At 34.8% G+C, this 18,695-nt stretch overlaps 1 protein-coding gene across 2 annotated transcripts in view; it reads right to left on the reverse strand.

Annotated features, from left to right (window-relative positions):
• Positions 1-18,695, reverse strand: part of dock1 (dedicator of cytokinesis 1) — a 269,281-nt gene that overhangs the window by 229,768 nt on the left and 20,818 nt on the right. For both annotated transcript variants that reach the window (XM_089122368.1, XM_039651460.2), the window contains exons 2-9: positions 10,763-10,846; positions 9,659-9,699; positions 9,490-9,545; positions 7,619-7,715; positions 6,104-6,252; positions 4,836-4,971; positions 1,436-1,593; positions 581-662 (exon numbers count right to left, since the gene is read on the reverse strand). In XM_089122368.1, the coding sequence (XP_088978494.1) occupies positions 581-662; positions 1,436-1,593; positions 4,836-4,971; positions 6,104-6,252; positions 7,619-7,715; positions 9,490-9,545; positions 9,659-9,699; positions 10,763-10,846 (803 nt within the window). The remainder of the gene's footprint in view (positions 1-580; positions 663-1,435; positions 1,594-4,835; positions 4,972-6,103; positions 6,253-7,618; positions 7,716-9,489; positions 9,546-9,658; positions 9,700-10,762; positions 10,847-18,695) is intronic.

Below are 18,695 nucleotides of genomic sequence, written 5' to 3' on the forward strand. Positions count from 1 at the left end.
AATCATTGTTAAAGAACATGCAGATGCCAACACATGTACATGGACACACACACACTGTGTGCAACAACACAAGTCAGGCAGCATCTTCTTAATGACCGTTAGCTCATTACCCTTTACAGCGTTAATGATGATGCTGCTTTCTCCAACACTTTAATTACCAATTCGACAACACGACTGATGAACACGAATTAAAGTGTCACCCAATAATACCGTGATTACTCATTAAGGAACAATGCAAGAGACGGGGAACAGACGAATGGAATCAAGCCGTAACCGAGTCATTTACATGACGATGTTTCCAGGAACGAGCCGGTAATGAACAGGACGACACATTTAAGTGTTCAAATTAGGTCATGCGTGTGAAGGCTTTCACGTGTGGCCTAGCGGTTCGCACACATGCCCCAAATTAGCGTTGTTCTAAAACCTGGTAGTGAATTGCCATTTTAAAACATGGCATTATCATAACCACATATCCAACAAAATCACATGCATTTTTAGTAGAGGACAGCGTAAGTGATAACTAAAAACATGATAATCTTGACTGAAATGGGTCAAAAGTAAAGCTGAAAATAAAAAGTACCGTGAATACGGCACGCAGGTTATGCAGCTGATCGATGTCTTTCGCCAAACCTGAGCTGGACCACCGTACAAGATAGTTTTCACTGCAAGAAAATGTAGAAATAAATATATAAGATATTAATGGCATTCATTTTACTACAGACTTTTTCTCCAAAAGCTCAGATGGTAAAGTCAGGGTCATAGGACTGATTCCCAGTAATACATATATTGATAAATGTACAGCTGTAATGCATGTGGGTAAAAAAAAAAAAAAAATTTGCTAAATGCGAATGTATTTCTCTGTGAAACACACTAAAGTATACTAAAATTCACCATTCACTGCTGAAACAAACCATTGAGAATTGTGTGTATGGTACTAACACTGGGGTTGATGTACTAAAGAGAATGTGTAAAATGTCATGGCTGCCAAATGAGGGTGAGGTCAAATTAATTAATTTATAGTATTAAATATATTTAATTACAATTAAATATAATCATAAAAGTAAATATAATTATAATAATATTGTTCCTTAATGACTGTTCGTCCGACTGATACTGCACTTCATTTTATTCTAAATGGTTTTAATTTACTGTATTTTATTTATCATAATTTTTATTTTTCATTATTTCTTATTTTTTATTCTAAACTGTTTTAATTATTCTGATTTCTTTTGATTATTTTAATTTCTTCTATGTAAAGCAGTTTGAATTGCCATTGTGTATGAAATGTGCTATATAAATAAACTTGCCTTGCCTTGCCTAATAATAATATTAAATAATGTTAAAAAAATGACTTTACATATCTGAACTAAGTAATTTTTTGACCGCTATGTTTAGGACTGCTTGGCTTCTCATGCATCCAAGTGTGTGCGCTGACCTGATAAACTTGGACTCGATCGGATCATAGAGTGACATCAGCACTTCTGCATCTTCTCCGATTTTGCACACGACATTCTTGAGCGTGACGAACAAGGCAAACGAGGGTGTGGAGGCAAACTTCGCCTGCCTGCTCAAATCCATGTTCTGCTTCTGAGACTGAAAAAGAAATAAATCCATAAAAACTATGGCAATCAATCTTTTTAAATGTGCTTCGAGTCAAAGTCAGCCAGACTAATTACACAGGCGTTAATCACTGTCAGTCTCAACGAATTCATGGGATTTTTTACAACTGGTCACTTCTTGCGTGTTCTCTGATGGCATGGCTATTCGATCGTGAAAAGACCAGGTGTAAATGCCGAAACGCACTCAAATCACTTCACGATTCCAAACTGGACAAGTGTAAATACATCTAAATGACACTTCAGTTGCAGCTTATGCAGATAAAAGATACATTTGAATGGTAACATACTAATAATGTCTTATTGCAATTGCATTTATTCATTTATTACATTTATATAAGCATAAACATAATTTGAATAAAAAAAATGTAAATATTTCTATGTCTTTATTGTTATATGTTTAAGCTGGTAGGTGGTGTTAAATTGCTCTGTGCAAAATGAGCTGTTGTGTTGCATTAGGTGTGTTGTGGACTGGGCAACGTGGGCCGATCGGACATGTTATAGCCAGATATGAAAGCCCTACAGCATCAAATGAAACTGAAACTAAGTTGCAGAACCTTAAAACACAATCATCTTCATTAAAAGTAGTGAGACTAAATTATCTTACCAGTGTTGAATCCGCTCTCTCTCCTAATGCGGTCTTTGATCTTGAAATTAGCTGATGATAAATAAAATGCAGCTCATATCTGTTGATTTCATTGACGTGAACTCGGCTAAATTAGCATATAGCGCAGGGATTGAGGATCGGATATATATATATATATATATGAAGAGTTCAGATGCAAAAGCCTCTAAATGCCAGTTGAAATTTTCTTCTTTAATGATGATTTTTATCAAATTTGTATATTTAAGTTCAGTAATTTCACTTAAATGGTAATGATAATTACCTATTAATTGTTATTTAAGTGAAATTACTGAACTTAAATATACAAGTTTGATAAAAATCATCATTAAAGAAGAAAATTTCAAATGGTATTTAGAGGCTTTTGCAGCTGAACTCTTCATATATTAGTTTTGTGCAGACATTTATGCGGTCAAGTGTAAATGGAATTGTTTTATCGAATCAGATAGCTATTCAATCAGCAAAAAGACATTAATTGATCAGGTGTAGACAGGCCCTATTTCACTTATGCAATCTGTATCTGGTGAAAGAGACTCAGGGACAGTGAACATCTGGGTAGGGTCTCATGGGAAAGGTCACCAGTGTTCTCAAAATGTTTGGAACAACATGAGGGTGAGTAAATGATGACACAGTTTTCGACTTTGGGTGAACGTCTCCTTCAACGTAACCGATCTTAAAGGAAAACTCCTGTCTCAAGGGAAGCACCTGCTCAGTTTTTAACATGCTGAATGACTCATCTAAAAGCACTACAGTGCTTCAACAGTCATTAGAGAGGCGTTGTGAGAACACACAGGTCAAACAGAGATGTTAACCTCATAGACTGGCCATAAGTGTGTGTGAAGATTCATGAGAACACACTTCTGTCTAAAGAAGCCCTGACTCTTGTAACACTAGAGCTGAGTGATGTCATCATAGATATTTTGTTGTGATTTTATTGAGCATTTGACTATTAGGTTACCTAAAAAGTACAAAAATAAAATCAATATAAATATGAAATTAATAAAAATACTACTAATAAAATAACTAGGGCTGTGCAAAAATTAATTGCAATTAATCGCATCCAAAATAAAAGTCTGTGTTTACGTAATATATTTGTGTGTGCTGTATATAATTATTTTGTATATATAAACACACACATGCATGTATATATTTAAGAATTATTTACGCTTAAATTCTGTATATATATATATATATATATATATATATATATATACATAATTTAAATTCTATAAATATTTTATATATGAATAACACATTTTCTTAAATATATACATGCATGTATATATTTAAGAATTATTAATATATATAAATACTATATATAAATACTTAATAATATATATACCTATGCATGCATGTATATATTTAAGAAAATGTGTTATTCATATATACAATATTTATATTTATATAATTTAGATTATGTATTTATATATATATAGACAGAATTTAAGCGCAAATAATTCTTAAATATATACATGCATGCATAGGTATTTATATATACAAAATAATTATATACAGCACACACAAATATATTATGTAAACACAGACTTTTATTTTGGATGCGATTAATCGCAATTAATTTTTGCACAGCCCTGAAAATAACTATAGTATAAAGGCGCATTTAATTGATAAAAATAAATATAATTATTTCTTGTATTCATTTATTGAAAACAGTGTGGAAAACATGCTTGAATTATATATTAGTGTTGTCATTAAAAATTAATTAATTTCTCATTTTTCAGCAATATATTACAGAATATATTACATTATTTGCATGTGTAGATTATTATTATTATTTCACAATGAATCTCCAAATGAATGTAGAAACAAAGAAAGTTTAATGGCAATTTTTTACCAAGTACTACGAATGAAGGCCAGTATCACCAATACTGCTTCTATAATAATGAATATTTTCTTCATTTTAGCCATTAACTATAGCCATTCATCATCAAAAACTTCATTCAATCATTCATAATTATTTTAAATAAATTATTTAATTTATTATTGTATAATTATAATAATTATATTTTTTATGGTTTTTTTTTTTTTTTTTTTTTTTTTTTTGCTGTATTTCTTGCATTAAACATTGTAAGTTTGCAAAGGCTGTTTGAAAGTAATGGTTCCTCTGATTCGGAAAAAAATAATAATATACATTGCATCTTGTCAAAAGGTTGAAAAATATTGAGATTTTTTTTCACCCAGCCATGTGTCACATTGAGCCTCACAGCAAGATAGGAAGTGAGATGGTTCAGTCTCACACTCTCTGTTCCTGTGTAAACGCTCACACGTCAGTGACAGTGTTTGAGAGCTGCGGTCAGGGACTTTTTTATGTGGTTTAGTGGTTGTGCTTGACAGTCACACATTTAAATGAAGTAACAGTTATAATTAAAGGTGTTTATTAAACATCAGGAGGTGGTGATGACCAAAATAACAATGCAAAACGAAGCGCCTAAGCGAGTATAACGTTTGCTCTAAGGCCTTCCAGATTAACAATCCAAGAACACCAAACAAACACATTTAAATATAGAAATCTAAATGAAGCATAGACTTTTAAAAAAAAGCAGAATGTTTCTATTGTGCCATAAAGGATGAACCTTTACCTTTTCCTCTTGGATGCGAGCTTCAATCTGCTTGGACGCGGCTTCATGCGCTCGGAACAGATTGACAGTGCTGGTCAGGTCAGGATCAAGAATATTCCCATCTTTATCTCTAACCACCAGATCCAAGTCTAAATACCTGCCAAGCACACACACAAAAGACACAGTAAGAAACATTTTAAAACAGACTTGGTTTTACATTTTAAATCAATTTGGACGAAATCATCTGCTACGTGGAACTGGAAAAACGGCTATGTGCATTGAGTTGATTTCTATGAATTTGAGTGACACTTATGTAAGAATAAAAGACCTTTCACCCAAACCAAGTTGAGAAAGACAGAGACTTTAACTGAGAACTGAGAGATGTACATGTGTGTATTTGTGTCACTCCTGACCACAGCGGTTCTATAATCTCATCTGTATACTGACTTCCTCCTACAGATAAACACTTAAATTAACACAATGTGGTTAATGAGCAGAAAGTAGTCTGCACCACTGTAAATACCCAAATGGAATTGCAAAACCACTCAGACAGGTTTTCCGTGTTTTTCATTGGTCAGCTGAACTGATAGCCCCGCCCCAAACTAACACCATTGGTTGATCCAATGTCACAGTGCAGTGTGGAGTGTTTTTTTTCTGATAACACTTGCCCGTGCAAAAGTCAAAACCAGGTGGTTGCCAGGGTGTTGCTATGCAGTTGCTAGGATGTTCTATGGATGTATCTTTTGACATAAGAGTGGGATATGAATATGCAAGGAATCCGGTGTCATCTGTATTTTAGCTGTACACAAATACATGCTTGATATTGTAAACTGGTATTTGCAGTCAAAATATTTTAATTTAATAATACTTTTTGTATTTTGTAGCATTTTTTTTACCATTCACTGAACTTCATTAAACAAAAAGGCTTTCTTCCATACTTAGAAAAAACGGTGGACACTTAATGGCCCTTCAGTGTAAGGACATTTTGCATGTTTCATCGTTTTTCCAGACAAAAATCATCAGACAGCATCCACATTTAATACTTAAAGTTAAGGAATCTTAAACCCAAGTATGAGCAACGGCACAGACCGCTGATTAAGAATATCATCAAAGCAAAAACAGACCCTGAATAAAAAATGAAGAGTAATACAACAGTGAACGCTCTCATTAAAAGTCAGATTTTATGTAACGTACTGCAGTCGCTCAAGCGCTCCCTGTTGTACCATAACCCAATCAGAATGAGTCAGCAGCTAGTGTTCGTGTGTGTGTGTGTGGGAGTGTGTTCATACTTGTTCCCATAGTCCATCTTGGAGGTGACTTTCTGTTTGAGCTCCGACATCTCGTCTTGCGGGAGTGTGCCGGACAGGATCTGGGAGCGCCACTCGATCAAGTCATAGATCATGTCTCGGACCGTGTTGAACATCTCACGCTTGTCGCCCTGTTGGAAACACAAAGTCTGTTTAAAACCCTGCAATGCGTGGTAATTAATTTGTCAAAGCACATGCTGCGGCGTAAAGGCTCCTAATCACTGCAGACAAAGACCCCCCGAGTGTCATACTGCTTAGTTATTCAATTAAAAGAGTTTACAAATTGTCAATGAGACTCTTTTTGGAGAACTTAAAAAAACAAATTTAATTTATATATCATGTCAGAGCTTCTTAACATCACGCCGAGGCAACGGGGATCAGATTTATTAGAGAAAATTGCAATGTTGCAGTGTGTCATAGCAGATGAATGTTTGTTCTATGAAGAGTGACGTGCTATCATCAAAATGCTGACTAGATGAGGTCAATGATGACTATGTATTTGCAGTCATGTTGATAATAGTGAAAAAAGTGTGTAAAATGAACAGTATTGATAAAAAGTTGCCAAAACACCCAGATGACCTACTAATTATGCCAAGATTTTAAAGTGTGCATCCCATGAGGTCATATGGGAAGATTTTTTTTTATATCAACAAAATTGTGCAAACATTTGTGTATACATTGTGTATACAACATAGATATTACAAAGACTTTCACACTAGGGGGGTATTGTTAACTTACTGTATATTAAGATGCACATTTTCAATGTTTTAATTGCTTTTTGCTTCATAGAAAATTGGAGTGAATCAATGTAAAGCTCCTAAATGAAGTAAAATAAGTTTTTTTTACAGGAGAATTTGCATTTATGAACATTTTGCCATTAAAAGAATAAAATCAATTATATAAATCTGACCATGCTTAATTCTACTGTTCTCCTAAATACCAAATAAAATATCCAAAACAACATAAATGTTTGACATTTTACCAAAATGGTCTAACAAATGGGCAATGCCAAAATAAACGAAACGCAGTTTCAGGGCAACCGTCACAAAAGGTACAATTGACATCAATATCACTTTTAAATTTTATAAAGCAATGTTTTAGAGGATATATTCAGGGAAAGATTTGTAATTAGTGGAGAAGTGATGCAACTGACATCATAGATCACATGACAATGCCATTTAGAGTCAGATTGCATTTATATTACACACCCGTACATGTTTGTTTGCTTGTTTGTTTGTGTTTTAACACCATGCAAGGATAATTTCATAGCAAAAACTATCGTAGGGTAAATATATACTTTAACAAATCAAAAATAAGTTATTTGTCAAACAGTGCCTCGCCTGTCAAATCCTGACTATGAAGTTGATGATGTGTCAATTTGATGATGTCATAATTCGGAAAGCTGCCGCCATAATTTAAAACTATGCACTCTTTGTGTAATGGGTCTAGTTTGCAACTTTTGATCGTCTTGAGATCAATGCCAAAATGCAGGGTTACCACATATAGGTCCCTCCATATCGTCGCCCATTCTCGCAGTGTAGTCGTGACCTCGTGAACCAGCGGGAGCTCAGTAGGAATGACCGTCTCCTTTTGTCTAGCGACAGAAAGAAAGGGAAAAGAGTGCAAAAAAATTGAATAAACATAGGCAGCACAATAAAAGTGAAGGAGCTTTTCAAAGAATATCACTTGTGCGGGAAACAATAGGCTGTTTAACTGCATCTCACTCTATTCATGTCAGTAATTCCAGCTTAATACGGGCTTCAGAGGTCCTGGAGTCATTCAGATCCCTTCATACCAATGAAAACTAATTACCAGCATCAGTCATCAAAACAGCTGTTATGAAATCTGAGCTGGGCTCTGCTCTCGATTCCAATTACTCACACACACACAAACACACACACACTCACTCATGTGTATTACTGTATATTCCTGAAACACACTCGAAAATCCATTTTGGACTCGAAAATCTCCTATTAGGCTGGCGCTGGGCTGGTGGAGCGCTAACTTGTTTTAGTAAGACGTCTATGGGAAGGATGTTGTTCACTGAGGCTGGATTCAGGGACCAACACTGATATAATCAGACCAATAACAGAAGTAACATGATCTTCATGAGTTTAAAGCAAATATGTACCAAAACATAGTAAGCTGCCTACGGCCTACATAGAGAAGAAAATATGTTGTGGTTGTGATTGTGATGTGATTAGACTAAGGGTGTAGATTGGTTCTCTTTTGTTCTGGACCAAAACAAAGAAGATAATACATTTAGATCTGGTTCGCTTAGTGCTCACACAAATATATATATATATATTTTAAAAAAAGCATTTTGCCACTGAACTTGTCAAACATCCAAAACAATGCTGTGTTTTGGGCTGTAGATGGTCACTACAGGCCTAGGACAGTCACAGAGCTCCTCACTTAATTTGCAAAGAATTTAGATGTTATTTTTTTCCTCTCTTTTTAAAGAACTGTTTATCTTTTATTGTTTTTAACCTGTAGCACTTTGAGATCTTTGGATGAAAAGTGCGTTATAAATAAAATGTATTATTATTTTTTTTTTCTTCTCTCTTTTTAAAGAACTGTTTATCTTTTATTGTTTTTAACCTGTAGCACTTTGAGATCTTTGGATTAAAAGTGTGTTATAAATAAAATTCATTATTATTATTATTATTATTATTATTATTATTATTATTATTTCTCTCTTTTTAAAGAACTGTTTATCTTTTATTGTTTTTAACCTGTAGCACTTTGAGATCTTTGGATGAAAAGTGCGTTATAAATAAAATGTATTATTATTATTATTATTATTTTTTTTTTTTCTCTCTTTTTAAAGAAATGTTTATCTTTTATTGTTTTTAACCTGTAGCACTTTGAGATCTTTGGATGAAAAGTGTGTTATAAATAAAACGTATTATTATTATTATTATTATTATTAGAATTGTATTATTATTATTATAGTTTTATGCATCTTTGATGATTTTTCATTGTTGCTTTATAAAATATATAAGTTATGTAATCATAAGGCATGTAATTTTATATGCTCTATGACAATTGTTAAAAAATGTTCAATCAAAACATCCCGTCTTTTTTTTTTTTTTGGTCGACTAATCGTTGCGCAGGACAAGACTTTGGTCGACGGATTTCTTTGGTTGACCACAGCCCTATTTGATACTATTGAGTAGTGAATGAAGCAGATCTAGTAAACATATCTCCCATTAAGAAACAAATCCTGAGATTTGAGACCAGCGTTCTCCATGAAGAATAGATGCAGGTCACGCGTGGCCGAAAAGAGTTGCTTTGGGAAAACAGCTAATGCCTCCTTATTTTTAGCTAAATACAAACTTCCAGGAAATGTAAATAAACATACTGACCCACTGCCTTCAACCGTGGCCTCTTTCAGATGGATGTAACAAGCCGGAAACACACCCTGTGCACAGAAGAGTACATCAGAAATGAGCAAACAAAGGAAAAACTCAAGCTGAGGTCTGCAGAATGATTTAATTCAACATGGAAGCTGAACCGTTTCATACAGTAACTCACCTTCTTCGATTTTCTCCTCAGCCGATACCCTCGATACCATCCTGAGAAGAGCAAGAAATATCACAGCAGTCAGATGAAAATACCAACAATTAGATTACAGAGCGACGCCACTGTGTCCCTCTAGAAAACAATATTGTGAGATTATAAAAGACACGTTCCATAAATCTCCTGGAGATATGAAGTGAGGGAGCGGGCTATGAACAAATCATTCAAGACTAAAGTGTGTGTTATTGAGATCAGGTTATTCTGCAGGGAAGAGGAGAGGTCTAATCAGGACATATCGGTGTTTAGAGGTCTTAAAAGGACTGAAATAGACACTTTACATGAATAGGGGTGCAAACAAGTGTGTGAAACTCTTCATAAATAGTTAGAAGTATATTTTTCATCATTAAATGCTCACTGAGAGCTAAATAAGTTGAGGTCAAAAAATGTCACGGGCAAATTATTTATATTGAGTTGTTCTATTCATTCTTGCAACTCTGAAAAACTGTTAAAACTATGGTTGTAGTTTTGCCATTTTCTAGAAATGAATATGTAAACATTAATAAAAAAGACAAATATTACCTTTAAGTTTACAGTGTTTTTCTTTTCCTTTAATTTAATTAATTTATTTTAATATTTTAATTATATTATTATTATTATTTTAATTTATTTATTTTTATTTTTATTATTTATATGTCTTTTTTAGTTTAGTTAATAATATATAAAATTATTTGCTTCAATAAAAAAGAATAAAATAGATAAAAATATAATAAATAAATTAAATAAAAATGCATACAAAATAAAATAAAAAATAAAATAATATAAATAAACATTTATATTATTTTGCCTAAGTTAACCAATCATTCCATAGCGGCTTGTCTGAGACCAAATTTTGAAAAATATTTTTTTTTTCCAAAATTTAAAAAAATAAATATTTGTAAAAGTAATAAAGTATCAATCTTTTTTCCTACTTAAAGTAGCTTTGGTAAAGGGTTGAACGGTCAAGCTTGATGAACGCAGGTCATCATAATATATAACAGTTAAAAATGTGCCACTTTTCATTTTGATGCTTTACGGTGTCACATCTAGTCAAAACATAAGGTGTGTGTTTGTGTGTCTCACCTTCATAAGTCTCCAGAATGTGTACAGTGTCCCCGATCTGTAAGGAAAGCTCTTCATCACTGCGAGCATCATAGTTATAGATGGCTGGAGACAAAGAACATAAAACACAGTACTGAGACACATGGCATCAATTTCGAGTGTGTGTGTGTGTGTGTAGCTGAGGGTTATAGATGATGCAGTAATTCAATAACTAACCATACAACAAACAACCACAGCTCAACAATAAACACTGTCTCAAATTTGACAATTGAAGCACCTAAAAGCATTAAAAAGGTTTGACATTAATCATGTCATGATTGAATGTTTTTATATGAAGACTTTCAGTGACAAACTTTAATGTTGTATAGATGATACTTTAATGTCATTTTGGAGCTTGGAAGTAAAGAAAATCAACAGCGACATCAATATTGAATCTGGTTGATGTCTTTGACAGACAGATGTCGTGTGTCACTGCCGTCGAGCAGGATCATGCGTGACCCCAGTGACAGAGAGACAGTAGAGGACGAGAAGAGAGCGGTGAGGGTTAATCACACACACAGACACGCTCTATTTCGGTCTGAGTCAAGACTCTCACCTTCATTCTCACACATGCTGTTTCTCTCTCTTTTTCTCTGGCAAGTCTCTCAGCAGAAAGAGTAATTACAGAATATTCTCAGCGTGGGCCTTTTCAAAACAAACACACCATTTCTCTTTGTAATCTCTCTCCCTCCCTCACGAATCTGAATTAAACACCTCTGCAGCCCAACATGACTAAAATATTTCAATGCACAATTCCCTTTTGAATGGCGAGTCAGAGAAACACTCATCGTGTACCTGCAATTACATGCATTCAATTCAATAATTGTAAGTTACTAAACCATTCTAAAAAGCTCTAAAGCACCAGATTAAACACAGACAAGCAACTGCCACATCTTTTCAGATCAGAGTATTAATAATAAACAATAATTTAGCTGTTATAAAAAGAGTACTATTTGTTTATCTTTTGAATTTGCCTTTATTTTTATAATTTAAGATTTCTGAATCTTTCTGATCACGTGATGCGACACTGAAGATGTGAGACTGATGAGATTTAAAGGGATAGTTCACCCAAAAATTAAAACTCTGTCAGTATTGACGTATTGACTCACCCTCATGTTGTTCCAACACTGTAAAGCCCAATAAATTCATCGTACTCAAAACTTTTGTAGAAACTGATTACATGAGGTTTTATTTATTTTGTATTTTTTATGCGAATTAGTAGCATGCTGGGATGTTTTTATTTGTTTCTTTGTAAGTGAGCATATTGAGCTTTTATTTAGCAGTGGGTGACCATTTTGTGTGGGTTTTTTTTTTTCCTTTCTTGTAAGTTCTACTTGACACTCGATACTCGTTTTGATTCTCGAATTGTTACCACCTCATTTTGATATGTCACTGAAAAAACAATAAACAAATGTTTAAAAAAAAGAAAAAAAAGAAACTGATTACATAACTTTTGAGATAAGTACTTATTTTAAGTAAGATTTTCTTAAAAGTTACAATCTAATCAAACTTAAACATTTTTTTTTTCTCCAATCCCTCAAGAAGCCTATGGACTAGTATGGAGGAGTGATCCAGCTCTCAATTCAAAAATATCTTAAAGGGTTAGTTCACCCAAAAATGAAAATTCTGTCAGTATTTACTCACCCTCATGTTGTTTCAACCCCGTAAGACCTTCGTTCATCTTCGGAACACAAATTAAGATATTTAAGATATTAAGATCGCTCCTGCATACAGTCCATAGGCTTCTTGAGGGACTGGCTCTTGCTGTCCCCGAAAAGTCATTAAAGACATCGTTAAAATAGTCCAAGTGACTACAGGGGCTCAATCTTAAGTTTATCAAACGACGAGAACACTTTTGTGCGCAAAAAAACAACAAAAATAACGACTTTATTTCAACTATTCACTTCCTTCTCCATGAGCCTGTAAGTCAGTTAACGTAGTGTGATTGCGTAGAGCTACGTCACACGTAGGCTCACTATTGGCCGACGCTGGTCATGTGTGTGTGATGCGTGTGACGTACAATAACAGAAGCTTACGCTATTAAACTAGTAACCTGACTCGCGCAGAGGGAGAAATAAACGAATAGTTGAAATAAAGTCGTTATTTTTGTTGTTTTTTTGCGCACAAAAGTGTTCTCGTCGTTTGATAAACTTAAGATTGAGCCCCTGTAGTCACTTGGACTATTTTAACGATGTCTTTAATGACTTTGAGGACAGCAAGAGCCAGTCCCTCAAGAAGCCTATGGACTGTATGCAGGAGCGATCTTAATATCTTAAATATCTTAATTTGTGTTCCGAAGATGAACGAAGGTCTTACGGGGTTGGAACAACATGAGGGTGAGTAAATACTGACAGAATTTTCATTTTTGGGTGAACTATCCCTTTAATAGATTTCAAGACTGAGTAATGATAATAAAAATTCAGCTTTGCATCACAGAAATAGATTGCATTTTAAAATATATTCAAATGGAAATGCTATTTCAAATTGTAATATTATTATTATTATTAACTCTCTTTTTAAATGCAAATAAATGCAGCCCTTGCTGAGTAGAAGAGACATCTTTCAAAAATCTTACCAAAACAATCTTACCATTGTAAAACACACATTTTTAAATGGTAATGGTATTTGCACAAGTGCATGCACTGAACTCATACATTTCTCTTCAGCAAACAGGGCTTTGATTAAACACATTTCAACTGACTATATACAACAACATCCCAAAAGAGTCGGACAAACTTCAAAAACACATGAGCTGTACGCTCCTTTGCACACAGAACCATTTAGACAGACAGAAAGACCCGATCAAATCCCATATGCTGCCATTCTGATATACCCACAAGAAGCAATGCAATTACAGAACAAACAATACAATGAGAGAGAGAGAAACACTTCCACGACAGGAGGGCAGAGTAATGAGGGCTAGAGAAAAGAGGTAAAGATAATGGACGGTTGAGAATATGAAGCATGCCTCTAATGTGCATAAACTGCCACAGATACAACTCTTATCTTGGTAGAAAGAAGAACATTCTACCACATGACCTCTATCTCTCACACACACACGGAAAAGCACATATAAACACAAATGATTATATTAGCTCTGCTCAGATTGATTTGTTTGGAATTCCAAAGACTGAAACACCATCTGCACGACAGTAACAGGTTATTTATATAAGAAAAGCTTACATACATATATACACGCATTTATATGCATATGCATACACTTTATAAGCACACTCTATAGAACCTTAAAAGGTTCCATCCGCGCTACGTATTTGGAACCCCTAAAAGGTTCTATGCACTCTTAAAAAAAGGGTTCCTCTGGGTTCCATACTTGGCCAATAGAACCTTTTACCAAAAAAAAAAAAAGGTTCTATATAGAACCATTTTTGAGTTCCATATATGAAGCAGGGGATGGAACCATTTCTGGTTCTAAATAGAACCATTTGTTCTAAGAGTGCATCCTGAGGCTACTGATACCCAATTGGAGCAAATCAAACAAAACATGCACTCTAAAAAATGCTGGGTTGTTTTAACCCAATTTTGGGTCAAATATGGACAAACCCAAAATGCTGGGTTAAAAATGTAATGTAAAAATGTAACCCAACGGCTGGGTTAGTCCATATTTGACCCAAAGTTGGGTTAAAACAACCCAGCATTTTTTAGAGTGTGCATTAAAAAAAAATCTAATAATAATATTGTGATGTGATTCCACCTAAAATGAATAATAAGAAGCGATAATTTCACAGCCAACTGTTTGGAGAGCTGAATGAAAACGAGGAAGGGAGTGACACAAAGAGGATCAGTGCAGCATGAGAGTGTGTGACAGGAAGTTCAGGTCCCTAGAGGCGTCCATGTCCCGAGAGAAAGCAGACGCCTCTCTTCCTCTGGCTCTGAGTGAATGAAGCCCATTGAGCTGTGCGCGGACACCAGCTGCATCAGCGAGAGAAGGGAAGACATTCGCCGGCCCTCCAAACGAGCATCTAAACCACAGGCCTGCAGAAACACCTCTGAAAACCTGTCCTGAGGGCTCATGCCGTTATCAGTAAAGTGCTTCATAACGACAGGGAATGAGATGACCACGGCCCTATTGAAGTCACTGACTGACGGAGTCAAAAGCGCACAAAAGGAATCATAAAATAATCTCGGATATCTGGCCGCAGGCGACGAGGAAAAACTCCAGTCGGAAAATAACCGGCCATTACAGCCAGGTTGCGTGAGCCGCCCATAGCATAGAGAGCAGGAATACTTCAGTGGAGGAGAAAAAAAAGACAAATGGAATGAAAAGACAGTGAAAATAAGGGAGAGGTTGAACATCAGAAATGAATTTCTAACAGAATGGATGACACGACGAAGGTGCTCGAGCAAAACATCTATCAATTTCTGGCAATGAGAGCCGCCTAGTGAGCCAGGAAGGGTTTTATAACATAACTCTGAGGTCGACAACTTCTCTTTGAGGCCTGGAAGAGTAATAAAGGATTTTATTGTCTCACTCAGGCAGACATTTCAGTGTCGCTATAAAGTCTGGTGCATCTTGAAGTCTATTAGCAGTGTTTGCACAAACCTTGAAACCTAAGTATTAAACTTCATTGTGTAACTCGCCCCAAAGCATATATGTGCAATGGACATGAATGATACATGTGCTATTACTTTTATAAACAATTGAACTTAGTTTCAATCGGTTTCAAAAACCTACAACCGAGGGCAGATTCCAGTCTACACTGTAAAAATGAATATGCTTTATCTTATCAATATAATTGTGGCAACAGATTACAAGCAATATTATTAATTAAATTTGAGTAAATTTTACACCAAAAAACGTAACAAAAATATCTCACTAACAGACAGACGTCAAGATTAATTGAGAATTCTTTGTTTTATATTGCCAACATTGAAGACACCTGATGTTAACAAGCAGAATCACTGAAGGAGAAAACCGTCATTTTAAAACAAACACCGATCATCATAATGGTGACTTCAATTTATGTTTTTTGGTTGTTTTAATTTTTACTCATTTTAAATGGTTAACTTTTAAGTAATTAATTTGATTAATTGTTACTCATTATTCATAATATTGCTTGTAATCTGTTGCCACATTTTTTTTTTATTAGATAAAGCATATTCGTTTTTACAGTGTAGGGCGTCTAGAGTAGAGTTGGGATTGGGGTCTTCTGACTTGGCAAACCTGTAGCAACATGCTAACAGCTAGCCACAACACTAGTATTACAAAATAAAATGAGATCAAATAAAAGGTTTCTCATCCACACTGAAACATGCGGAAAACAGTGCATGCATAAACCCTCATAAAAAGATACATACTGATTACTTGTCAAGTTTTCAAAATTATTGTTTTTGTGTGCAATATGCATTCGACAACGAGCCGGCTACACTCTCAGAAAAAAAGGTACAAAAGCTGTCACTGGGGCTGTACCTTTTCAAAAGTACCTAAAGGGTGCATATTGGTACCTTAATGGTACATACTAGCACCTAAAATGTACATAATGGCACCTAAAATGTACATAATAACACCTTAATTTACATTTTAGCACCTAAATGTCCATATTAGCACCATGTACATAATAGCACCTAAAATGTACATATTAGCACCTAAATGTCCATATTAGCTCCTAAAATGTCCATATTAGCACCTTAATGTCCATATTAGCACCTAAAATGTACATATTAGCACCTAAAATGTATTAGCACCTTAATGTCCATATTAGCACCTAAAATGTACATATTAGCACCTAAAATGTACATATTAGCACATAAATGTCCATATTAGCACCTAAAATGTACATATCCCCTAAAATGTACATATTAGCACATAAATGTCCATATTAGCACCTAAAATGTCCATATTAGCACCTAAAATGTACATATTAGCACATAAATGTCCATATTAGCACCTAAAATGTCCATATTAGCACCTAAAATGTACATATTAGCACCTTGATGTCCATATTAGCACCTAAAATGTACATATTAGCACATAAATGTCCATATTAGCACCTAAAATGTACATATCCCCTAAAATGTACATATTAGCACATAAATGTCCATATTAGCACCTAAAATGTCCATATTAGCACCTAAAATGTACATATTAGCACATAAATGTCCATATTAGCACCTAAAATGTCCATATTAGCACCTAAAATGTACATATTAGCACCTTGATGTCCATATTAGCACCTAAAATGTCCATATTAGCACCTAAAATGTCCATATTAGCACCTAAAATGTCCATATTAGCACCTAAAATGTATTAGCATCTTAATATTAGCACATAAAATGTACATATTAGTACCTAAAATGGACAAAAGTTTTCCCTTTTGAAAAGGTACAGCCCCAGTGACAGTTTTTGTACCTTTTTTTCTGAGAGTGTAAATGGGGACCAAGTTTTTGGCCTCACATATACATTACACGCAAGACACGTTAACAACGCTGTCGCTACTGTGACCACACTAAACTATAAATGACCTTACTGTCAGGTGCTACAAAAATGCTGTTTAAAAAATAAACAACACACAGGCGTTTAACGTGCATCCTCAAAGTCCTGCCCTGCATCGAATGGAATGAGGAAAAACACCATGAGCTTCTTTTCCCGTAACGAGGCTTTAATTAAGGTTTGTAGAACACAGAAAGCGTTCAGATCACGCTCATTTAGAGTCAGCAGAAACAAAAGACTCCCAATTTAAGAGAGAGCCAGAAATCACAAATCTCAGACGCTCATGTTTACCCGCTGGCACGTGTCTGAGCGAGCTACAATTAACATGTAGGTTTAACATTTCTGTATTTTATCGGAAGGTTGGGTACAGACAGACAATGAACGACTGCATTGTGGGAAATAGCATTTAATGTAATGTGCTGGGGTTGTATACTTCACATCTTGGCAAAAAATAGTAGGTTAACTTATTTCATGCATACAGAAAGTTAATGAATACTGCAGAACTATGAGTAGAGAGAGAGGGAATGCGGAAAAGAGGCTATTGAAGAGATGAGATATCATCATGTTGAGACAGTTTGTCTACTACACAGTTTATAAATTCAAGCAACAGGTAGAAACAAGCCTGTAATATGAAGCTGATGCTTTATACAGACAAAATAGTACAAAGAACCACATTCTGCATGTAATACAGCCTATAATTCAGAGCCTTCAATGTGTGGTTAATGGGTTAATTCGTGTCCTGTTCATTTTGATAGAAACATGCATTTTAAAAATACTTATGCATTTCATTGAGTTGGCCGGTAAGTTTTGTAACTTCATTCAATAGAATTTGTTCTATTGTAATTGTTTAAAAAGCAGCTTTCAAAACCCAGCAAACATTTTCCAATCATCAGAACCAAAATAAACCCATCTGCATTAGCATTAGCATCATCAACAAACCAACTTCAACTATATGTGAACTTCCTGCAATCAAAACAGAGTAAATATAATTAATTTTAATCTGCAACCTGTCCATTAATATTAACATTACACTCGCTTCATATCACACTAATTATAAACCAGACACATTTCCACAAAGTCCAACAGCGGATCTAAAGACATATTATTCTGATGGGGGGACAACAGTGAAGGGAGGCAAACTTACACTAATTACCTTGTTCTCAACGAGCGCAGTTCTTGCAGAGGCAATGCTGAAACCCTGCTCGAAAATCTGACCCGGAGCCTGTTTCTGTCATGTCCAAACTGACCCGGGTCAGATCATCATCATCATCATCATCGTCATCATCATAATCACACATGGCCGGCTGCAGCCCCAGCGGGTCAGTGCCTGTGATGCCAACACACCTGGAGTTCTCTAATTGCTTCATTTTAAATGGCCAACTACACTTGAACTTCTGCAGGTCTTAAATTTAATAATGGGAAAACAATTGTTCCAGACTGTTTGAAGAATTACCATAATTGAGTCAG

Source organism: Pimephales promelas, chromosome 17 (assembly GCF_988280905.1).
Source record: "Pimephales promelas chromosome 17, fPimPro1.hap1.1, whole genome shotgun sequence".
NCBI classification, from domain to species: Eukaryota; Metazoa; Chordata; class Actinopteri; order Cypriniformes; family Leuciscidae; genus Pimephales; species Pimephales promelas.